The following is a 24,513-nucleotide window of genomic DNA, read 5'->3' on the forward strand; positions in this document are numbered from 1 at the left end:
AGTGCTATTTAATGTGAAGCTTCAATTGTTCGTGGTATCAGGAGCTTTAGGGGAGAAAGAAGGCTGCACCTGTGTTTCTTTAATGTTTGCTTTGGAGTAATTAATGCGAAGCATCGAAGCTTTGATCGTTCGAGCTTTGTCAGATGTAAGGAAGGACAGGGTAAGCCTCTTGCACTGGGGGGGGGTAAGCCTCTTGGACTGGTTGATCAGCCCCTGCCAGTCTGATGACATTCACTCCAATCCCCCCATCCCACCTGGAAGTATGTTCCTGTGAAGGGACTTAGAATGGTGCGGTGCACTCATTTGTGGAGCCCTGCATGGACCAAAGCCAGCTCCTTGAAAAATCCAGGTAAGCCACCATTGGCTTCTCCTTCCATTGTTGTGGAGACACCCCCCAGGTGGATGAGGAAGGTGAGCAGCAAGACTTGGGAAGGTATGGAGCAGGAGGCACAGTGGCAACAACCTCTTCTGTTTCATCAGGACCTGGGTGAAGGGTGAAAAAAGGCTCACTGGGATTCTATGTGCCAGCCCTTGGCTTGAAGGGAGAGGACATGGTGTGGGTATCTGTGTTTGCTATCTGTGAGTGTGTGTAAACACGTGACTCTGTGTCCCACTTTGTATGGTTGCTTTAAAGAATCCAGTCTAGGGTCCAGTAAATGTTCTGAGAATACCAGGTGCTACAGCACTATTGAACCTGATCAGCAATCTAGATAGAGACCACTAGAAGCCACATGTAAGAGTAAGGCAGACATAATACCTTATTTTAAAAATGCATTGATATTATCACAATAAGCAAAATTTAACTGATCAATCAATTAAAACTTGTATAATGAATCAACTAAAATATAAGTGGTTCAGAACCCTAAGTTCCAAGTGATGCTGCTAAATAAATATCCTGCTTTTCTTTCAAGAGATAATTAAAGTCCCAAGTTACATGTCTCCATATCAACTGATTCCAAAACAGATTTTCAATAACCATAAATGGATGTCAAGAGCATTGCTACTGGGTCATCAAATAGTACTGGGTATATCTGAGGTAGTGCTTGATTTAACTTCATCATATTTGTAACTGACACACACTTTCTCCATGATAATATTAAAATACTGGAAGTCCAGTCCTTACCTTTAGGTACCCTTTAGTATGGTGGGGAAGGGACAGTAGCTGCTGGGGTAGTGTAGTTGGTAACCACACAGCTTGGGCGCCAGGTCTGTGGTAGCAGGCATCTTGAGTGGCTCACACCATTTGCTATCTCAAGCCATTGTTCTTCCCAGTCACCCAGCAAGCTACCTGGGCAGATTCACAGCCAGCAACATTGGAAAAAGTCCTTGCCAAATGCATGGAAGCTGTGTAAGCAATAAGGCTGTGGCCTATTCCACCCAGGTGTGTGTGTGTGTTCTCATCCTCTGTCTCCCTGCAACTCTGCTCCCCACTGCAGGCACAAAAACTCCTTCATTTTATTCACAAAAGGAAGTACATTGATTGCTATTACTTTAAGAGATTAAGGTAGGGGCAGACTTTCAGCTGAGGGTTCTTAATTAATCCAAAATATTCTACATGAGTCCTATTAATAAAAGATTTGGAGATAGTGCCCTATACTACATCAAGTAGTTGTTAAAAAGAAATTAAGTTGCTGGGATCCTCTATTCTCCTAACAGTATTACTTCTATCACATCTGTGCTAGAAAGAGAGACGGGATAGCCCCCAGCAATATTACTATTTCATAGAATTTCCCTAAAGGCTGCCATCAACATGCCCTTTTTTGTATATCATAATGGCTAAAGGACAACTAATCCCATGATAAAATACAATTATTACGCATTTTGGCACATCATTAATTAAATTCATACACAGACATTCAGACTTATGACAGCCTAACAAACAATGTAAGAAAATGAGGCTGTTAGTCCTTCTGAGGTGGTTACCTCAGAACCTTCTGACAGGTGGTTAGTCAGAACCACCTTCTGAGGTGGTTACCTTCTGACAGGTGGTTAGTTATCAGACATATAACAAGTTCAGACTCTTGATTCAAGATTCAATCAAGATGGCTTTAGCCCTAATCAGGTACCCCAAACTGCCACAGTGGTAGTTTGAATTGGAATGCAAATATAAACTGAACTGACCCCCACAGAAACTCCAGAGGCAAACAGTTCTAAAATACTTTCTACAGTTCTTCCTTTGTTAGGGGAAGTATCACTAATAGACAATAGAATCTTTCCCTCTCTCACATACATAGACCCTGAACAGTTACATTCTACTCTGCCTCAAAGGGTCTCAAGAGTTTTCCCTATTTTTTCCTCACAACAACTCTGGTGAGGTAGTTTAAGAATGGCCTAAAGTAAACCAGTGAGCTCATGTTTTGGCTGGAAATTTGAATATGGGTCTCCTCAGTTCCAGTCCAACATTTTATTCACTGTACAACACTGTTTCTTGTATGAGATATGTTATGTGAAATATAATGTGTAAAAGGTGCTGGAAGCATGATACTCAATTGTTCTTCATGGAGAACAAGGAAGGAAAGAGATAATGAAAGACAGCTTCATCACTACCTGAAGCTTTAAGGGGAAAAAAATCCTAGCCCCAAATACTGAACGGAACAAACTGACCTGCCACTCAGTTAATGAAAGAAACTTCTAAAGACAGTTAAATACATTTCAGTGGCTTAGCGTGATCTGAAAATACTTAAGAACCTGTCGCTTGAAGAGTTTTTGAACCATTTCAAACTGCGGTAGTGCTCAGGAATTCACATTCTTATATATTAGTGCAATTATATCTTCTTCTTTATAGCAGGGTTGGGGGAACCAGCGACCCTCCAGATGTTGTTGGACTCCAATTCCCATCAGCCCCAGCCAACATGACCAATGGTCAGGGCGGATGGAAACTGTAGTCTATCAATATCTGGAGGGCTACAGGTTCCCTGCCCCTTCTTTATAGGGCATAACTGTAATGTTATTTAAATGATTTAGAGCTATGAAATTGCTTGAAACTAGAAAGTCATGCAAACATGTTCTTTTCTTTTTTCCCCAGAAAAAGACAAAACTTCAGAGAAAACATGAAATGTATGCAATACTTCTTAAAAAAAACCCCAAAACCCTATGCTTTATTTACCACTTCGAGAACATGAAGTATATCATCTATAAACCATTTATGGCAAGCTCCATCCCCACATAGGTGCACCTGAAGCTTCAGGTTAGTGATAAAGGTAAAAGCCAAACCATTTAATTAAATGTTTCATCATATATAATAGTTGCCAATTGTAATTGGATTGTAACTATTTTAGCTCAAGATCAATGGCCATCAAAGGCTAACCCAGATCAGTAGGCTACAATTTCCTCTACTGAAGTCTAGGCAGAGACTGCTGACCAAAACCACAAGAGCAGTCTCATATCCAGGGCAAAAGTCAGATTGGCAGGACTAAAAGACTGTGCTGGATAATATTTGGTTGATATTATCTGGCTGGACTGCCTGAGAATATCCAGGTCAGCCAGAAGATGTAAATAAACTACTCATTTAACAACATTCTTCAAAAAAGAAATGTTGAAAACAAGATAGTAACTGATTGAACAATCCATATTTAATTTAGCAGGTCCAAATATCTGAATTAGATAATACAGCACTTTGCTATTCCCAAGCAATACATCAAGTATCCCACCCAACATTTATTTTTATTTTTTTGAAGATTTATACCCCATATTTTAATCAAATGATCTTCAACATGGCTTATAAACAACAGGTAATAATATAAAACACCTCCTCCCCAAAACTCACACATGAACACACAACTCAGAAGCCCTTAGTCATCTGACTGATGGATGGAGCCAGAGGGTGCTTCTCTTTGGTTCTACAGTCCTAGGACAACTGGCAGCTGAAGCCTAGTTTTCTTCCTGGTAGGGAAGAGGGAAGCAAACTCCCTGCAACTGCTCCTTCTCTGCCTGATGGATGGGCCTCCCTATTGATGTTTCTGTCTGGCAGGTGGGGATGCAACTTCCCAGGGCTCTTGGTCTCCTGGCCAGTGGCAGAGGCTTGAGTGTGCTTCCTTTGTGCTCTCCAGTCCCAGGGGTACTGGTAGTTTGAGCTGAGTGTCCTTTCTAGCAGGGAGGACCTGGATCTTCCCAATGTGGATTTAACAAACCAGGGTAAGTGTGGACCTACATCACCAGTGGTTTACCCATATGCCCTGAGCAATATATTCTACTTCAGGGGTGCAGAACAAGTTTTGGGTGGGTGGGGCCAAATTGCCTCCCCCGCCAGGCTCCATTGCCACATCCACTGAAGTTGCCACACCCACTCATTTTGCCTTTCTCTATGCTGGGAGAGGAAAAGGAGTTGGCTGGCACACTCCTCCCAGCAATGGCTGTGTCCCTGGTTTTGGTCAATGCACACCATGCAAAGCCACTCTGCTGGCACTGGGAAAAGCAGCTGCTTCTCCCAGTACTAGCGGAGTCCACCACCACCTGCATCCCTGCTGTTATCTCCAATGTCAGATCAGAGATAACAGCAGAGATTCCTCCAAGTAGTGGAGCTTGCAGGACAAGCATGGCCCCCTGGAGGAACCCAAGGAATCTGCGGGTTAGAGGTTCCACATCCCTGTTCTGTTTCACCAGGCAAAAGTGATTCAAATTTAACTAACGCAAACAAATGGGACAAGAGAGATCTGCAATATGATTATGCTGAAATTAGCTGTCCTCATGATGAACCACACGTAAGTAATTCTGGCTGTAAAGTAAATGACAACCTTTCATAGCAGGTACAGCATGACTCAGTCTAGAAGGAACAACAGCTCAAATTCATATGGGCTTTCCCCAGTCGGAATAACTCCAATTAGCATGTAGGTCCAATAACAGCAGAGAGGGGAAAAAAAGATTTCTTTACTTCTGCCACAGCTGCAGTTCATTTAAAAGAAATGTATCCGTGCTACAACTGATCTGCTTCAGCATGCGTTAAGTCATCACTTGTGATGACTGACTCATCACACATAAGTCATCAGTCTAGTTTGTCTTCCATTCTGGTGTGTTCACCTCAGGTCCTGACTGAGAACTGGATGCATGAAAGCAGCTATGTTAATTACCAGGGTTAACCCGCTATTCTACAGTTGAATCAGCACATCAAGAGAGCAGCTGTCAAGGTCAGTCTCAATATCCCTGGGAATGTACTAGAATTCTTTTGACTTTAAATTTCTCTACAAATCAAACTAATTAATAATAATAATTGGACTCATGAAGACTCTTCTTTCTTAGGGTAGATTCACAAAATCAGTTCATGTGATTATTATCATGTCGTATGTTTATCACATCTGACCTTCCCTGAATTCTAGTTGGTACCATTTTCACACTTGCTTTTGTCCATGACACTTGGCATATTTCAGTAGTTTCAGAATAGGTAGTCTGTTAAGCAACAGCTGCAATCATGCAAAACACAATTGTGTGAATCTATTCTTAGCCACTGCTTTCAGCAATAGTTTAAATTGTCTTTATGGATAGCATGCTAGTGCATTTACATTTTCCATTCTACGAAGAACCAACCATCAGCCAGGAAGTGAGGGGAATATTAGGAGGAAGCAAAACAGCTGGGATGCAAAGAATAAACAAAAAGCTGTCAGAAAATATCAAAAAGCAAAAAGAAGAGCAGGTGGCTGATGCAAGATGGGAGAAATCTTGGCTGCCAAAAAATCAGTTCAATGAGCTTCAGACCACCTAAAACTCCTCAGTTAACCCTCAGGGCAAAGTAAACAGTTTTCTGCTCACAGAGGCTTTAATGATTCAGCTTCTTTAGCCTGTAAATGAAAAGCTGTACAGATCTAGCTCTACAGACGACAGTCTTAAGCCAGGGATGTACAGTCTCTCTGGGCAAGAGAGTAAATAAACTCTCAGTAAATAAAGCATCTTTCCTTCCATCACAGTAGGAAAGTAGCCCATGAGAAGTATCCAATGGTGGGTGGCACAGTGCTAGCTCTAATGACACTGCGCTAGTGTGAACCAGTACTAGCACAATGTCATAAGCATTTGCTAGTGCAAAGGGAAAAAGCAGCGATTTCCTGAACTTCAGCAATAAATTGCAACTTTTTCCTTCTGCATTTGCAAGTGTTGCTTTATGCTAGCACAATGTCATTAGCACTACTGCTGTGCCAGCACTGGTACTGTCCCATTTATTTAAGCAGGCAGTTTAAATAGCTAGTCTTAAATCACACATTTTGAAACCAGGCAGAATTCTAAAAATATGAATAGGAAATATATTCTTTATGTTTCAAACTGCTGTTCTAAAACAGTTACTTACCTGTGACAGCTGTTCTTCAAATGGTTTTCTATGTAGTCATACCTCTGAGATTGGCCCTGCCCAGACCACAGGTAGAACTTTCCAGAAAGCATCAGGCATGAGAAACACAGCAACATAGGAAGCTGCCTTATACTAAGTCAGACCATAGCCCAGTGTTGTCAACACTGACTGGCAGTGGATCTCCAGGATTTCAGGCAGGAATTTGTCCTACCCAGAGATATTGGGAATTGAACCAGGAACCTTCTTCATGCAAAGCATGTACTCTACCACTGAGCCAACACACTACTCTGGAGTGGGAAACTTGTGGCTCTCCAGATGTTTTGGCCTACAACATCCATCAGCCCCACCCAGCATAGCCAATAGTGAGGGATCATGGAAGCTGTAGGCCAAAGTATCTGGAGGGCTAAAAGTTGTCCACCCCTGCACTAGGCCCTCCCTTCACCCATGTACTGTAGGTGTCATACAAAAGTAACACATAGAGCCAGCATCTTTCCACTCAATTCCTTATCTGAATAATACAGGGCTAATCATGCAAGTGATAACTAAATGAAGTATGATAGCCCAAGCAGTTTCTTATAGGAGAGTAGGTGGACAGGAATCATGAATGCATAGAGAAGCATTTTAAAAATAGTTACAGCGAAGCAATGTAATTTTTCTCCTCATGGTCCCTATGCTGTCCAATGTTTGGAAGTTTAAGACACTCACTTATGAGAAGCTAAATGTAGCAGACTGTCAGGTGAACAAGCTCCAGCAAAACTTTTAACTCCTCTGGCTTGGACACTCAAAACATGATGTTTAATTAACATGGATGTAATTGCTGAGATTGCAACTCTGCAGCAGTCCGAAGTGGTAAGGCTTGGAAGTATGCTCTGGACTTTGTGGAGTATGTCCTTAGAGGACTGGGTAAAATTTGCTTTGGATATCTTAGCAACTCTCAGTTTTTCTTAGCAGTCACTTGGATACTCTCTCTGCTGATAGTGAATCCTCTGCTGATATTAGATCACTGGATCCTCCATAGGCTACAAAAAGATGGTTCATCATGCAAATCCACAAACTATGTGGATAATGTACATGCTACACAGAAGGATAAGACTCTTTAAAGAGAGTGCAGTACTCTACTTACATTAGTCTTTGGGTAGGGGAAGAGGACTGCCAAGCTACGGAATTGAGAGACCATTTTTTAGTTTGAAAGTTTGTGCTACTGTGAGGAATATTTTTATGACAAAAAACTGTAGGTGAGATGGGTCTACTTTTACAGCTTCTACTTCAGTTCTTCATCTAGCCAATGTGACTTCTACAAGAAGGATAACCTGCAAAAAAGCCAAAATGGATGGCAGGTAGAAAGCAATTTGAAGGGCTTTTTAATGACAGATGCTAGTACAAGAAAGTGTTTATAGTTTATAGATGAGACACAAGAAATCAGGTTTGTTCCATAAGAAAACAGCATCTGTATGTGTACTATGGTGTAGTATGCTGAGATAACAGCTCTGACTGTCATTGTAAAAGTCCAAAGTTCTGCTGTTCCTTAATAACCAGAGGGAAATAATCTGTGCCTCTGCAAGTAGCTCAGGTGAGAAGACCAAACCATGGTTCTGTTATCCTCAATATTTTTCCTAAACTTATTTGGAACTGAACAGACTCCCTCAAAAGGGAGATATTTGGTCTTCTGTCTGCCTCTGTCCTGTAAGGCCGAAGATCTAAGCCATGTATACCTCTGAACAGGTTGCTGAGTAGTGAATATTCCACACAATATGCTTCATGTTTGCCAGATGAGAAGCTTCCATGTGGAAATATCTGGGCTTTTTATCATTTTTAAAAAAGATTTCCAGTGAAGATACCAATCTTTTCCCAAAGTGAAATCTGGTAGCAGACCATAAGTACTAGTGTAGGATATCTTCATAGTCATGGACGCAGATGAATTGGCATTGCAGCAGTCAAGCTACTTACCAGATTTGTTCTGTGGGGATGAATGCAGTGTAGATCTCTGATGTTTTTGAGCAGTATCTACTATCAAGGCAGGCGGAACAACAAATTCATATTAGAAGCCAAAGTCTTATACAGTACATGTTCTCCACCCACTTAGAACAGTCAACAACACCAAAGAAAGTACAGATCAGAATTCCTTCAGGAACTGCAGAGCAGTCTGTAAAATTATGAGAGTCAGTCTCCATGGTTCCTAATGCCTGGACCATAGTATGCTGTGCTGCTACTGAACATACACAGTGAGTATATGAAAGCACAGGAGTATGTTAACACTGTAATACTGGAACACAGGAGGTTCCACATGCCATTGCAACAGGAACCACAATGTGGCCAAGAAGGGCAAGAAGGGCAAGCTGTCTCTGAGTTTTGAAGAGTCACTTCCATGGAGGTTCTTTACAAACTATTTCCTTTGCATAAGACCTCTGAAGTTCTGGGCCAGGTAGATCTGGATCTTCCTCACTGAACTGAGCAGGAATGCCTGAGCCCTGTGGATTGTCCTCTCCATCAGCTTAATATCCAAGTTCTGCTGCAGAGCAAAGTGATAAGGACATTTTTGGCATTTCAGCCACCTACTGCAGATGTTGGAGAAGAAGGTGAGTTGCTCTGGATCATGAGAAATATCGTCAGCAATATGATCTGTCAGTTCCAAGGATGCATGCTTGTACTCTCCCAGCTCTCTTTTTAGTTAGTTCCAAAGAAGAGGCAGTCTTCAGCCATTTACTAATTCTAAATTCAGACATGAGGCAGGCTCTATGAGCTACTAAGAATTTTCTGATTTGAAATGCTTAGTATTCCTTATGCTCAATATGTCTCACTAGCTTAAAGAGTTTGTCAGGACTATAGTGCCTTCAGAGCATGTGCAAAGGGAGGAAGCTAGAGCCTATAATAGCCTTCCCCAACCTGGTGCCCTCTAGATGTGTTGGTCTACAACTCCCAGCATTCTCAGCCACATGGGGATGAAAGGAGATGTAATCAAATACATCTGTAGGGCACCAGGTTGGGGAAGGCTGGCCTAGAACATTCTAAATGGTTTTGCCTGTGGCCTGTACGGGCACACTTTCATATGGAGTGGCACAGAGAGACCACAATAAAAATCCTAAGAACCACTAAAAGTTGTATTTTAAAAATAAATTAGAAATACGTTTTGTTTTGTGAAATTGTTCTATGTTCTGTTATAGAATAAATTGAGCATTTCATTCTGGAATTCTCACAAAAACATTTAATAGTCATATTTTTTCAGTCCTGTGTACATTTCTGGGTCTTGCATAGGCCTAAAAACAGTTGCACAATAACTTGAATTACCAGTCATTTGAACTCACCCCTTTTTCGATACTTCCAGTCTGGCAAAGGGTACCCTCAGCTGCTGGAATACTGTTGGTAACACAGCGGTTACTTTTGCTGAGACACCAAAGCTCTCTACACACTTCCTGGGAAAGAAGGCAGAAGCAAGTTGTTCAGAATAACTGAATAAAATTTATTCAAATGCTCCTTAAAAAAAGACATTTGCCCTGACCATCCAATATATTGTGCGTGCTCTCGCTCTCTTGCTCTATACACACACACACACACACATCCACCCTGAAATATATTTTGGAATATTTATTAAGATGGACCAATTCACATCAGCTTCTTTTAAAACTGAGTCATATTTTTTGGTCTGAATTACCATATAGCAACATTGTCTGAGAGTATGCTCCTTTTGGGCCCTGGTCAAAAAGCCCATTGTGGGTAGGTATGGTAGTGATCTAAGTTTGTGGTAAACTGTGCAAATGCCTGGTTTACCACACAGAACCCCAAAAAGAGGTTGTGTGAATTGGCCCTGAAACTATCAATATCAACATAAACCTTGAAATGCCCTTTCTTCCAGGGGAACAATTTGCATGCTCCCAATGCAGATACTTCAGAAGAGCAGGAAACTCACATTTCTAGAAAATGGAAGTGGCAATGAGATCATCTACTGCCTGGCCAGGCAATGAAGGCTTTTTAATACCTTAAATGTAGACACCACCATTTTTCTTGGCCAGGCAGAGCTATTCATACCACTAGAGATAGGATGGTATCCAATTAATCAGTCCTGCCAACACACGGCTTCTGTCAACAGAATGGGGAGGGAGCTATTCCCCCTCCAGCCCCCTGTACACCATCAAAATCTGCTCCAGAGGATTGAGGAAACCTCTGAAGCAGATTTAAGGGGGGCAGGGGTTCCAGTGGGGAGGAAAGATGGGGAAAGTCCTGTTGAATGAGTGGTGACATTAGATTTCACCCATCCGTGTAATTAATTCTATCTCCCTTGACTGGGAGTCTCTTTTAGCTTCAGCAAATGAAGAGTACTTTCCCACTCTCTCTTGGTACAGGTTCCCTCAAGTCACCATACATAAATCATCCCTAATCAAAATAGGATAGAACAGCTGGTGCTGGGTCAACCGCAGCTTGGGCCCCACAGCACTGTGCAAAGAAAGTGAAATATTCCCATTTCATAGCACAGTGCTGGGGAGGGGAAAACATTCTGCAGGGTTTGCACCCTGTCAGAATCACTCTTACTGACCTTTTGCTGCAGATTTCCCCAGGACGCTCAGAAGTACTGCAGAATCTTCCCACACTAACAAATCAGAAAAAACACAGAACTGCCACTGAAGATATTCACTTGCCATTGTGGTTCCAGCAGTAAACCTATGAAAAAACTACTGTGAAGACCTATTAGCATGATCAGTCATCCTGGAATAACAGCCCCATAATTCAATTCAACCTCTGATTTGTTTACACAATCAAAGAGTTGAAAGGGAGTCAACACTATATGACAATATTAGGGGCTTCTGATTAGAGCTGCCACTTTTTTCCCCCAGCAGGCCTCTTGTGACTTTAACACCTACATGACAGGCAAAATTCAACAGATATGGCTTTTCCCATATGTGAACACAATGACAGAGAAAGTTTCTCCTGCTGAATTTCTGCAATCATGCAACTGGTTAAAGATACAGTAACCTTGTCAGAAAAAAGTAGTAACCTAATCTTGTCTCATCTCTTTTATCCAGGATAAGTGATCATTTAAACTACAATTTGGTTTAAATCATTGTTAGACAGAGTTCACATTTCCACACACAGTGAATTGTGAATTATTAAAGGTAATCAGAAAAGATGTGTAGCAAAAACATCTTAAGAGTCTTTCTTCGTGTAGTGAAGTCATGAGTTGTTATTGTCGCAGGATAATAACTCTGAAGTAATATGAAGATTGTGTAAATCTATATGCAGATTGTGTAAACAAGTCCTAATTTTTAGCAAAGTGCTGACAAGTAAATACTACCAACTTAATATTACTACAACTTCAGGAACATAATATGTATTGTACCTATTAAAAGGTATATTATGTTGTATTTATGCTGTATTTATTCTTCCTTTCCCACCCAACTGCAGAATATATGGAAAAAATCATTTCTTTCCCCCCCCTCAAAAATATATCTCAAAAATCAAATTCAGAGCACACTGCTTCTTTCTGTGCCTGCCACATTTATTTGTGTTAGATCTACATCCTACTGGAATGGAATATGATTCCCAGGTGGTTCCCATTCAAATCCTGATCAGAAACAAACCATCTGACATAGAGCTACTTCAGATACCTTTAGACTATTCTGTGGCATATTCATATGGGCCCAGGTCATGACTGAACCATCTTGTAATTGAGATCCAATTTCTGTTGGGGTTATTTGTTAACTCACCAACTTTTAGTGTTTCATTATATCAAAAATAAAAACATAGAAGACAACCTTCTGCATACTTCCATCTAAGTCTTATGTGTACTACTATGAAAATGAAAGTCCCCTGCTACTTACTCTCACTTCGCCATGCAGAGAGCTGCAATTGCAGGAGTACTACATATACCCAGTGGTGTACACCAGCAGGGAAGGGAGCTGGATCAGGTCTAGACTTTCCCAGATTGCTTTCAGTGTCACCATATTTTATTTTTACTTTCCCCCCTTAACTATCAACATAAATGGTATTTATGCTGCCATTTTCTTCACAGTCTGCTGCTATTATTACTGGAATTAGTGTATACTATTTGTATTGCATCACATGCCTTTCTCAATTAGCCCCTTTCTTCCAGGTTCTCTTCCACTATCTGGAGTTCCTCCAAAAACAAGTACAAAAGGATGATATCGTGCTGACTTTCCACATGTATATTGCATTGCATTATTAACTGCAGTACTCTTGGGTAGTCTGAGAAGTGTTTTTCTCTCTCTCTTCGATAGCTCCTCTGCATTCTCCTTCCTCTCTCTTCGCCCCACCCTCCAGCTTTCTTTTTCTTTCATACAACCCAACTCCTTGTTTGACTTGAGAATTTTGTTACAATTCAGATCAGTAAGGACCTTCTGCACCATGTAGACATTCATCCAGATATAGAGGCTCCTTGCGTGTTTGGGAGCATGAGAATGCAGGGACACATGCAAAGCCTGGAGTGGAAACCAGCAATGAGACTAGGGATCAGCTGTAACATTTCTACCTCCTAGCCTCTCCCTCTGCTTATCCTGGTCTCAGGGCACCATATCGGTGAAACAATTAAGTTCAGTGGCAGGAATCTCTGAAACATTCCTGTTGCTCTCTGTGTCTGTCAACATGAAATACTGGCTCAGGAAGTGGGAACAGTGAGATTCCCAGTGATGATACTGTGGTTTGGACTGCCAATTAGCTGATCCGGAGATTCTGAAAATGTGGTCTGAGGACCACTGGTGATTGGCAAACTCCATTCAGAGCTTGTGGAAAGGTGGAACAGTTGAGAATATCTTTACTTGGCCCTGTATTTAATTATTTTCTGATGATGGATATCAAGGCTGTTTTGACCAGGGGCAGATGATTGAACAATCTAACAAGCCCTGGTCTAGAATGTATGATTTTCATAATTCAGAGCTGGTGCAGTCTCTTGATTTTTCCCTAAACATTGACTAGTTAAAGAGACCTGTGGCCTGACCTTCTGCCCCATTTTTTTTTTTAATAATGATGCTGGCTCTGAAGAAAAAAGTGTTATGAATGTGCTTTGATTTGTAGAACAAAAAAAAACGTGTTTGTGGTTGCTGAATCCCCCAGTGATTTTAAAGTGGGTGGGGGTGGGGGAGCAGAGTTTGAGAACCACTGAGTTATCTCTTGCACAGAGCAATGTATAATATGTAATAATATTCTTATGCAATTTCATTTTAATGCCCAAGGGTCATTCAATTCAGTCACTTTTGTTTAATTTAACTAACTTCTCATGCAATTTAATAACATTTTTGGATAGTTTAATATTATTTGTAAGTCTGTTATCTCTTCTGAGTAATTCAGTATAATCTAAAAAAGAGAGAGAAATATTTCAAGAGAATACCATACATAAAATATTGTACTGAGGCAGGAAACACAAAGAAGAAAGCCAAAAAAGTCACCAAAGTCTTCAATTCTATACCCACTTACTTGGGAGCAAGCCTCATGGAACTTGAGGAACCTCATGGAACCATAGGACTTACTTCTGAGTAGATTATAGGACTGCACTGTAAAAGTCTTACAGTTTGTTTTTTAAATTATCACTTTCAAGATTATTTCAATACAGATTTAGGGCGTAATCCTATGGCCGCTAGTCAGCAGCTAGACGGCTATAGGATACATCGGTTTCCAGGAACCGACCTCGGCCCCCCCCCGCTCCAAGGTTGGTTCCCTAAGAACTGACCTTTCACCCTACCGCACTGCCTTGTAGGCAGTGTGGAATGGCCCCACACTCTGCACTCGGAAGAGGAGTGCAGAGCGGCAAAAACGGGGTATTCCCAGGGGCGTTCCAGGGCAGGGAAGGCGGAAATGCCAGTATGACATATCCAACGTGTCGTCCGGCAGCCGCCTTCCCGTGGCTAGACAGCCGAAATCAGCTGTCTAGCCGCAAATGCAGGGCAACTGAAGCCGCAAATGCAGGACGATCCCCTCCACACTTCTGCCCTGCATTGGATAGGCAGGCACCTCCGAGTTCGGAGGCAGCCGCCTATCCCAGTAGGATTGCTCCCTTAAAAACATAAATGGTTAAACAGAATTCCTGAATAATTTAGTTAGAATTTCAAATTAATGTCTAAAATTGCTTTCTGCTTTCATTGCAGTTTTGGAGATTTCTGTGCATTTTTATTATAACCTATTTATTTTAACATTTCTATTTATATAAAGCTCACATTACTAATCTTGTTGGTAAGCTCTCTCTTCATACAGTCTGAAATCTTTAAAAGTAGTGGTACAGGTTATATAATCTGGATCCACATATGGAACATCACTATATTTTGCCATATCTGTCTCCAAAGATTTCCTTGAAATAGCAAGAGATGAAAGTGATTTCCACTATCAGCACCTAAAATATAATCATATATGTTGTTTAAATATTGAATTCAATAAATATTTCAAATATTACAGTTGCATTTAGATGACTTATTGTAATGCGCCTAAAATACTATTTTTGACTTCTTACAGTGCAATGCTATACATATCTACTCAGATGTAAGTCCCATTGAATTCAATGGGGCTTACTCTAAGGTAAATGGGTACAGGATGAGTAGCCTTATGCAATTAATGTCCCCCCCCCCTTGAGATTTCAGATGTACCCATATGTACATTTTCACTACCTTAATACTAAGGATACCCAAACAATATTCATTCAGCTATGAACCACAGATGCAATAGTAAAATAAACTATTTTACCAATTAGTTTTATCTAGGAAGCAGATTCATAATTACTCTCTGGACGAATCTATCAGACATCATATAACTGTAATAAATAATTAAACTCACAAGGCTGGACTCCACAGGCTATATACCTAAATATTCTTTAATTGCAAAATTTGACTTGAGTCAGTTGGGCCCCATTGCTGAAAACCTGGTTAGAATTTCAGCCAATACAAGTTACTTTTCTGGGAAATTTACTTTAATACGCACTAGCAGGGGATGTGTAGAGATAATAAAATGATTATGGATTGCAACAAGGAACTACCTTTTACTGAATCAAACCAATGGTTTCAGTTCTCTCTGTTCTGACTGGCAGCGGATCTCCAAGGCCTCACTCAGAGGCCTTTCCAAGCTCTGCAAGCTGGGATGCTTTTAATTATGGAGATACTGTGGAGTATCTTCTGTATACAAAGCTTGTGGTCTGCAACTGAGCTATGTTCCTTCTTATCATTTAGAGCATAACTCTTCAGTTTAAACCAAAAGGGAATTCTGTTCTAGAATACATTATGGCCCTAATCCAAGGATTCTTGCTCACAGCAGTAAGCTGCATATGTATATTGCTGAAACAGGGATCTGCTTCCATTGAACAGATAGTTGACTTGTATGAGAGCACTGATCCCCTATTGGTAGACTCCAGAGAGCTGAATTCAGAGATGACAGCACCGACCATGCGTTCAGTGTGAAACAGGGGTAGTATTTCTTGGCAGCGAAATATAAATCACAAAATTGTACGAAAAGAATAACCCTATACATGAAACCAATTATTATTTGGATATTTTCCTTTTACAAAGATATAAATAATATTTATGTGCTTTTTAATCAACAGACAGGTTTAGAGACAAGTTTAAAATTATCATTGTAGTCCAGCCTTTTTAGTCTATGACTATGGATTTTAAATGCTCCCTTAATTTCCCTTATTATATCAGTAACAACTCAGAAAAGCTGTTTCCAATAATCTAGTGTGAAAGCATCTGAGAACACTGGGCTAGAAAGGTCAGGTCCAAAGCCACTATCAGCAAGAATGCTTATGTTTTCAAATTATTATTAGGTGACCCAATAGTCCCAATCCAAGTGATTTTATCTGTGGCATCCAACGAGAGTAAAGTATACATTCATTCCCCAACTTCAAATAGATCTTAAGCCTGTCTTCTGAATAATGTAATGAAAAAGCTGCACCAGTCAGATAAGGGAAGCAAAATTTGACACCTAATCAATCAGTTCAAAGTCAGCACCTGCATTTGTGTATCTAAGAGCTAACTGTTCTCTGAGAAATACGGGAAATTGTAGTAAAAACATAAACTGAAGCTGTAGCCTTTCACAAGATCAAGACAAGATAGATGACAACCTGTAACGGTGTATCTTAGGGCTCCATGACTTCAGTTTGGAATTCGGATGCTTGTGTTTGCAGTAAATTAAAGAAAGCTGAACCCATCTAGAGAAAAAAAACAGCAAATCAAATTATCTTCCTTTTGCCTATATGTTATATATGATGGAGCCTTTTCTGTATGTCATGCAGAATTTTACAAATAGGCATCTTGAAGTTATACATCTAAATGATCCTGTATTCAAAGAATAACAACACAGCTCAGAGTAAACTTAATTGCATGAAGATCAACATGCTGTGATGTTTCCAAAATCTAGATTCTAATGGGAGTCAAAAAGTTGTACAAAATTAGATTTTTACATATTCACAATATTGAAAAAAATAAGATGGGAAATACATTGATAAACACATTATAATAAAGTTAGGATTTTATCATTTATAATTTATATAATTTTGAAATATCTTAAAACATTATAATTCCTTCAGCATGTACTAATATATAATATGCTGCACCTCTTGATGAGCATTTGTTAAAACAGAGCATTAACAGTTACTTGGATTCTGATTTCCAATTCAGAGCTGCAAAAATGTCCAGCTAATAGGTTTCCACCCTCATTTTCTTCATACTGTTAATTATGGTTTTATATAAATATATGAGGGTGAGTATTAGAGATCTGTGAACCGCAGAAGGTTCAACATGTTTGGTTAGGTTCAGATAAGCACCCAAAAATTACAAATCTTAATGCTCCATTTTCAGAAATGCTCATTATGAAGCGGTGCAGCATGTTATCAATCATACATGCTGAAGGAATTATGATATCTAATTTTAAACTCCAACTATATAATATATTATATTCTCATCTTATTTTCCTAAATATTGGGTGCTTATCTGAACCTTACCAAATCTATGAACCTCCCACCTATCAAGTGTAAAACAATACTTTTCCTTTCAGACCCACCAGACTTATATAACCCTTGCCCCAGCCACCAACTAGCACCTGAACCTTGTCCTGCATTGTAAGCAACTACTCCTTCCTCTTGAATCTTCCTGGAATCAAAACTGTTGTCAAGATTACCAAGGCTCTGCTCCAGACCTGTACGCCTATATGTATTACATCTGCAGACTCTGCTTGGTGCTTTTAAAGATGGCTAAGACAGAAACAGGACTGTGGGTTAACTGTACCTTAGCAGCAGTCTGAAAGTTCAGGGTTAAGAAACAAAAGACAAACAGAAAGACTACTAGGCATCAGAAAAGAGAACTCAACAGGTGACTCTCAAATAAACCAATAATTTAAATACAAACACACTTCAGAAATAAAAAGGGTAGCCCATAACGTTTTGGCTATTTAGAGAATTATCAGACAAGAACTTTCTCAAGAAGGCCCAAAGCACTTTTAGAAAGAGGCAACCTATGCAGAAACCTAAATTCCTAAAATAGAAATAACTCCACAGGCTTTAGTTATAAAACACACTGGGTTGTATCCAGGTTTGGTCTCTCTGCTAAGGAAGGTGTCCAACAATGGAACAGGTAGAGATGCAGTTTTTGGTGATTCTCCCTCTCCACTATAGCCCATAGTGCAGATTTGGGGGTGCACTCTGTTCCCTGATTTCATATACATATACAATACAACGATTAAAAAATCCTGCATGTTTAAGACCAGACTTAAGGCTATCTCATATTGGCTCAAGCTCCAGAAAGCTGGGAAATTGGACGCTAACCTTAAGAGATGTGCCCTGTGATCATTAATGATGTGCAATGCCACAAATTGTGCTTACTTACAACATATCTCTCCCACCACCACTACCTGCACCAACGCTCTTCCTTGTTCTTTGGGGCGGATGGAATGCCTTGGATCAGCAAAGATGTCCCATGTTGTCCTGGTCCTGTATTGTCTTAAGAAGCATCTAAGCCTCACTGTATTGCTAGAGGAATCCTCCAGTGAGTTGATCCATGCCTATTTGTTGCTTACACCAGTAGCTGGACAAGATGGATTAAATATTGGGAGATGGGGTCTCTTCTGATGCAGTAGGGGTGAGAGTAGTACTGCTGCTAATAACTTGAGGTGTGGTGATGTAGCTGTGTTTGTTAGTACCACTCCATTGATGATGGTGTCAGTAATGAAAGCAAGTCAAAGCAAGTTTTGAAAATAATCTACCCATTTCATAGATTGCCAAGAAGCACCAAGAAATGGCATGTCTTGGCAGTTTCAGTGTGGGGAACATTTTAGTTCTGAGCATGAATAGCTTGCTTAATTATTTAAATTTCAGTGAATTTGTAGGCCAGTGTATCTTCCCCTCTAAAAGGCACTCACAAGGACTTACAGAGAATACCAAGTTAGACAATGCAACTCACAAACCCACACATCTTTTCTGTTGTCTTGGAAACATGCAATGTGAAGTGAAGAAGTGGTGTGTTAGAAGAGCGTAACCTTTCCACTTAATACTTCTTTTCAACTGCAACACCATACCACCCAGTCCGTTATATCCCCAATAAACATCTCAGTTTCCAAAGCAATAGCAGATGTCTTCCAATATGCCTGCTGATGGAAATCTCAATGTGGTAGTGAATGAATATTTTTCTCTCATTCATTATGTTGCAGTTCCAAATCCAGAATAAGAAATTTGAATTCTCGTGTCATTCAGTCATACTGTGGTGTCACACAGAACGCTCCTCTGTGCTGAGCCAGCATAAGGATGGTGAAAAGGACCCCCTTTCACTGCTTAACCCATCTTGCCTGCTACCGATGTAAGCAACAAATAGGCTCAGGTCAACTCACAGGAGGATTCCTCTAGCAATACAGTAAGGAGTAGATGCTTCATAAGGCAATACAGGACCAGGCAAGGTGAGGTATCTTTGCTGGTCCCAGGCACTTCATTTGCCCCATCTGGATTTGGGCCTGAAGACCAAGAAAAAGTGTGGCTGCATGGACATTAAGTTGAAGGAAGCACAATTTCTGACATTGCACAATATCATTACTGATCAAGGGCATGTCTGTTACGGCAGGGGTCGGCAACACAGCACCCATGGGCATGCTGGCACCCACCAAAATCCATGACTGGCCCACCAGACCCCTTCCTCACCTGCCCCCTGTCTGCACCAACCTTACTTTTTCCACTGCTTCTCCCTGCTTCCACACTCACCTCAGCAGCCAAGAAGCAGCAAGTCAGCAGATCAGGAGTCATCTCCCAATATGCTAACTTCCTGCTTAGGGGGAGCAAGAAAGGAGAGAATCTGGGGAAGGGGAGGTAAGAAAAGAGAAAATCCAGAGGAAGAAGGGGAGCAAGAAAAGGGAGAATCTGGGGAAGCAGGGAAAGAAAAAAGAGAGTCCTTAGGAAGAAGGGGAGCAAGAAAAGGGAAAATCTGGGGAAAGGGGGAAAGAAAAGAGAGAATCCAGATAAGGCAGGTAAGAAAAGAGAGAATCCAGGTGGGGCAGGAGGGGGGAATTTAGGCAAGGTGGGGGCAAGAAAAAAGAATACAAAAAATAAATGCCCACAGGCCCAGATGACTACAAGACAAATGTGCCCATGGGTCAAAAAAAATGACAAATGTGTCTATAGGCCTGAAAAGGCTGCTTACCTGTCTTTTAAGGCGTTAGTCTTAGTTACCAATTTCCTGGCTTTGTGGAGCTTGAGCCAACATGAGATAGCTGTAACTCTGATCTTAAATCAGCAGGTGTTTTGATCATTGAATTTCCCTAATGTTTGAAAAGGAAATGCATCATTACAGTGTGGGTAATCCCACCCTCTGTCCAAAATATGGAAAACTGATATGATATATGGGACTGTAAATATTTAACTAATGGTACTCATGATTTCATTTCCAGGTGCACACCTAACATTGTTTAGGTGTACACCTCAAACAAACAATAAACGCAGGTAACCATGTTTGCTAATTAGAACAAATCGCATGCATAATAGTAGGGTAATACTTCTATTAGGAACATCTGATATCACAAAAGAGATCCTGCTTTTGAGTTAGCCAGAAGGCTTTTTTGTGCTGAATTTTAATAAACAAGGGTTTATTAGAACCCCCTTTCTGCAGTTTATAATGAAGGGTGTGGACTGCAAATGGAAGTTGCAATTCCATTCTGACTTACTAGACAGTTGGCAGTATCCAACTGTATCATTCCATTAGTGTGAATGATGTTGTACCAAAGGAAACTAGGTTCTGAACTATGCGCAAGAAAAGAATCCAACTAAAGTTACATTTGCACAAGCGCAGTTGTGCAAGTGGTTGTGCATTACGCTTGCACAACCTGTTGTGTGACTGCCTGCACATAACTTTTGCGCAACCCATTGTCCAACCAGTTACACATTCTGCTTGTGCAACCCATTGTGCAACTGCTTGAAAGCATAATGGGCAACCATCTGCACAAATGAAAGATTCAGCAGAGCTCTGCTAGCACTATTTGAATTTGTGGAATGACATAGTTGGAAACTGCCCATAATGTCCCATTAAATGAAATACAACTTACAATGGGGAAGAAAATGGGGAGAGGGGAGTGGCTCTAGTGGCTCTACCTGTGTCAGTAGTAACCTGCATAATAACCTGCATAGGATTACAGTTTATAGCAGCTGCACTTCTCACCTCCCATTCTGTTAAGTTCCTCACTTTTAAAAAAGGCAGAATCAACTTTCTTTTTCTAGGCCCAAACCACAATCTGTTTATTGAAGAACAAGAAAACAGAACTGAATGGGAAAATGAAAGTAAAACATAAGAACAGTCTGCGGGTGGAGTCTTTATCTGTCACCCAATATAGTAAAGACTTAAAATGTAACTCTATATTTTTCCATTACTACACATTTCTTTTCCAAAGGTATGAGGTTTACTTGTGAGTACAGTTTACACCAAGACTTTAGTTCCCTTGCCTTTCCTCTCCTCCCTTCAATTTTCTATCTGTCAGGCACAGTCAACAGGTGCCATGTACCACCTCTCATGCTACATAAACATCTTCTAATTCTTCATGGTCTCTGTGCATCACACATATGGGTTCTGTACCTATGCAGAGCCTCGTTCAGAATGTTCTAGAGCTGAGCTTTTGTGAGTCAGAATGCTCTCCACCCTCACTGCGCATGCTCAAGGGGTGTGACTCCTGCTCTCCCCCCAGTTCCTCTTTGACCGCCACAGCTTTTTAGGAGCATTTGCTTTCCCTCATGGAAAATGGAGCTGAGTTTGTCCTTTCTTTTAGGTTTTATTTTGTCTGCCTTTACCTCTTGTTGGATCTTCCTCTCTCCTTTGTGTTTTTTCTTTGGTTTGTATCCATGCCTTCGGATGTCTCCTTTGAGTCTCAGGGCTTGAGAGTTCTCTTCTATGAGTTGTGGGAGCAAACTGCCCTCTACAGACAAGCACTTGCTGTGCTTACTCTGGTTGGCTGATGGTCATCTTTTCATCTCCTCACTGTCAGAGCTTCACCCAACAAGCTTCACATTCAATTGTGACAACTTTGGGTGTAGTTGCAAGGTGGCTGATAGTGTGCTGAAGGATCCTCTGGCTGGGACCTCATTGAAAATCTGTTCCACACTGACACTGATGATTCCACTATTAACGAAGGATGCAGTGGCTTCATCCGAGTCATCTGCCCTTGTTTCACTGGAGCGAGTGGATCTCCAGAGCCTTCACATGCCTCTATCCCATCATCACTACAGACCCCTGTGCCTTTGGTACCACCCTGACTGGACCTGGAGTCAGCCTGGCCCTCACAGTCCACTTTGAAGCTTGCTTTGGGTTTGAGGCTCATTCCATCCGGTGTGACAGACACCTCAATACCTCCTACTCCCTGACATTGCATGGATGTAGGGATGCAACCCCCCCCCCTAAAATATAAGTGCTCTGTGCCCACCATCCACAATGAATCAAACAAGAAGAAAAGAATGACTAAGGATCAATCAAAGACCCAGTCATTGACTCTGTCGGTACCTACAGTGACAGAAACACCACATATCTTGGTCCCAGTGCCTTCAGCACCACCTTCAGTCCAGTCAATCTAGATGCCTGAAATACCACTCCTGGCTCAACCAGCTCAAACTCTGCTGTCTCCCCCAGTGATTTTGTCTTTCCCTGTTCCTATCCTTGACAAGATGCAGCACCTGCTGGAGCATCACTCCTCTAATGAGGTCAAGGTGACTGGATCCATGTTGGAAGGGGAAATTAAGAAAAAGATCTCCTATTCAGAGTTGATATCTGTAGCTGACCTCCAATACATCAGATATGTTCTCCTCATGGCCGTTGTCTTCATTGCAGGTCACCAAGCATATGCAATGGATCCTCAGACTCATGCTATTTCATCAGCTACTTGGAACAGGGAGGATGGAGGACCACATGGGGACAGCTTCCCTATCATCATGCAGTCTGTAATATCGAGTACCCTCATTTTGACAGCGGTGCCACTTCCAGTAGACAACACAGGCCGGACCTCCTATGTCCACTTCCTCAGGGAAGGTCACTACATTAGCGCTTGTGAAATCCACTGCCACTCTAACAATCCCTGCTTTAACTCTGGAGGAATATCAATCCAACTCTTATTCAAGCTCATTGAAGGTGCCCTCCACATCCTCCATTGATGCTAAAATTGCAGTTTAGACACTGCATCCCCAACGGGGCATTGGCTGTACTCGGAGCAAGCGCTCAGGATGGTGCAGACTCTTGGGCTAGAGGTCATACAGCTATCTCCACCAATTAAAGACCCAGATTTCCAACTGGTGCACCCTGATTTTCTCACCCATTACTATATCCATGCTCCCAGTGCTATTACAAGTTGTGAAGGACCTATGGCACAAGCCCTCCTCTATGCCCCGTACATCAAAATGCCTAGAGAACTTCCACAGAGTACAGGACAAAGACTGCTCATTTCACACTGGCTGGCAGCAAGGGGTGTAAGCTGGACCCCATGGGAAGAAAATTCTACTCTACAACAGCATACTGAGTGGCACCCCTGCTGTTCATGTCTATGGAGAAAAGGATTGGCTGTTTGGGCTGGAATGCAAGTCCAGCTGCTAAATTTTCATAACAGAATGTTAATTTTGCCATCTTCACATTTTTTTTGTAAAATCTATGGCTCTCCATTAAATTTTCAAAGGAGAGTAATGGCATTACAATAATTTGCTAGAGGTCTCTATTGTCAATTCACTAAGATCCAGTAAATGTCTAAATCTCAGTTAAGGCATCTTGCGTTTGGAAAAGACTTCTGGACTGACATAATAATAATTCATTCTTCTAGATCAGAGGCAGGCAGTTTTTTGGGAGGCCCTGGGCACATTTGGCAATTTGAGAAACTGTCCTGGGCACCACCACAAAATGACTGACATAGGAGGCATGGCAAAGGACAAGTAACCTGAACAAAAAGCAGAGGTGAGATGTGATCCCCAACACACTAAAACACTCCTTTGAACCTACAGTTTTCCACACCAACAGAAATCTATTTCACAGCAATCCCAACTGCTAGTAAGATAATGTATTCATGTTTTTTGTTTTGAAAAAGGAGGAGAGGTAGGACATCTTGTTGGAGACCAAGAAAGTTGTCCAGATGCACATTTGTGCCCACATGCACCACACTGCCTACCCCTCTTCTAGATTATACCCGTGTTTCAAGTTAGATCATCAGAAAGCCAGTTATTTGGATTTTATTACCTTAGATTCATGTAGAAATACCTTTACAGAATTAAGATGTAATATTATGCCCTCTGCTTTTTTAGAAGCCATTATAAAAAACATTAATAACTGAACAGTGTTGTCATATGTTTTGTAAAACTGACTGAGGATATTGTCCATTCTGTTACCCAATGTCCTCTTTATAAGGACATTGAAAAATATTTGTCTGTGTTTAGGCTCAGGGAGAGTTTGGTTACATCTAGTGAATGTCTATGTTTTCTGTTAGATAATGAAAAATATGTTATCTTGCACATTTCTTTATTTGTGCTAGCAGCCAGGAAATTGAGAACGAAATTTGTCGCTCAACACTGAATGTTCTTTCCCTTTTGTTATGGCTTATAGCTAAACAATAAAATTACTTCGCCCCCTCTGCAGCAGCCCTTTACCTCTGGATCACAAGTTAGCAGGCCTACATGGCTATCAGCATTTTCTATGGGAGACAGCAGTGTCCTTCTTCAGCTACCTCCCAGAAGTCAAGCAGGAGCTGGCCAATGAATTCTATGAGGTGCGCTAAACAACAAATCAACACCTCTTGACACACAGCTGATTGCCGCTCAAAGGCAATAGCTG

At 41.1% G+C, this 24,513-nt stretch overlaps 1 protein-coding gene across 1 annotated transcript in view; it reads right to left on the reverse strand.

Moving 5' to 3' along the window:
• The window catches only part of ADAMTS6 (ADAM metallopeptidase with thrombospondin type 1 motif 6), a 246,125-nt gene that overhangs the window by 83,027 nt on the left and 138,585 nt on the right, over positions 1–24,513 (reverse strand). Inside the window, exon 12 of the mRNA XM_084833322.1 lies at positions 9,574–9,681. Coding sequence (XP_084689448.1) covers positions 9,574–9,681 — 108 coding nt within the window. The remainder of the gene's footprint in view (positions 1–9,573; positions 9,682–24,513) is intronic.

This window comes from Heloderma suspectum, chromosome 2, assembly GCF_057233095.1.
Source record: "Heloderma suspectum isolate Gila_16-S chromosome 2, 16-S_ref, whole genome shotgun sequence".
NCBI classification, from domain to species: domain Eukaryota; kingdom Metazoa; phylum Chordata; class Lepidosauria; order Squamata; family Helodermatidae; genus Heloderma; species Heloderma suspectum.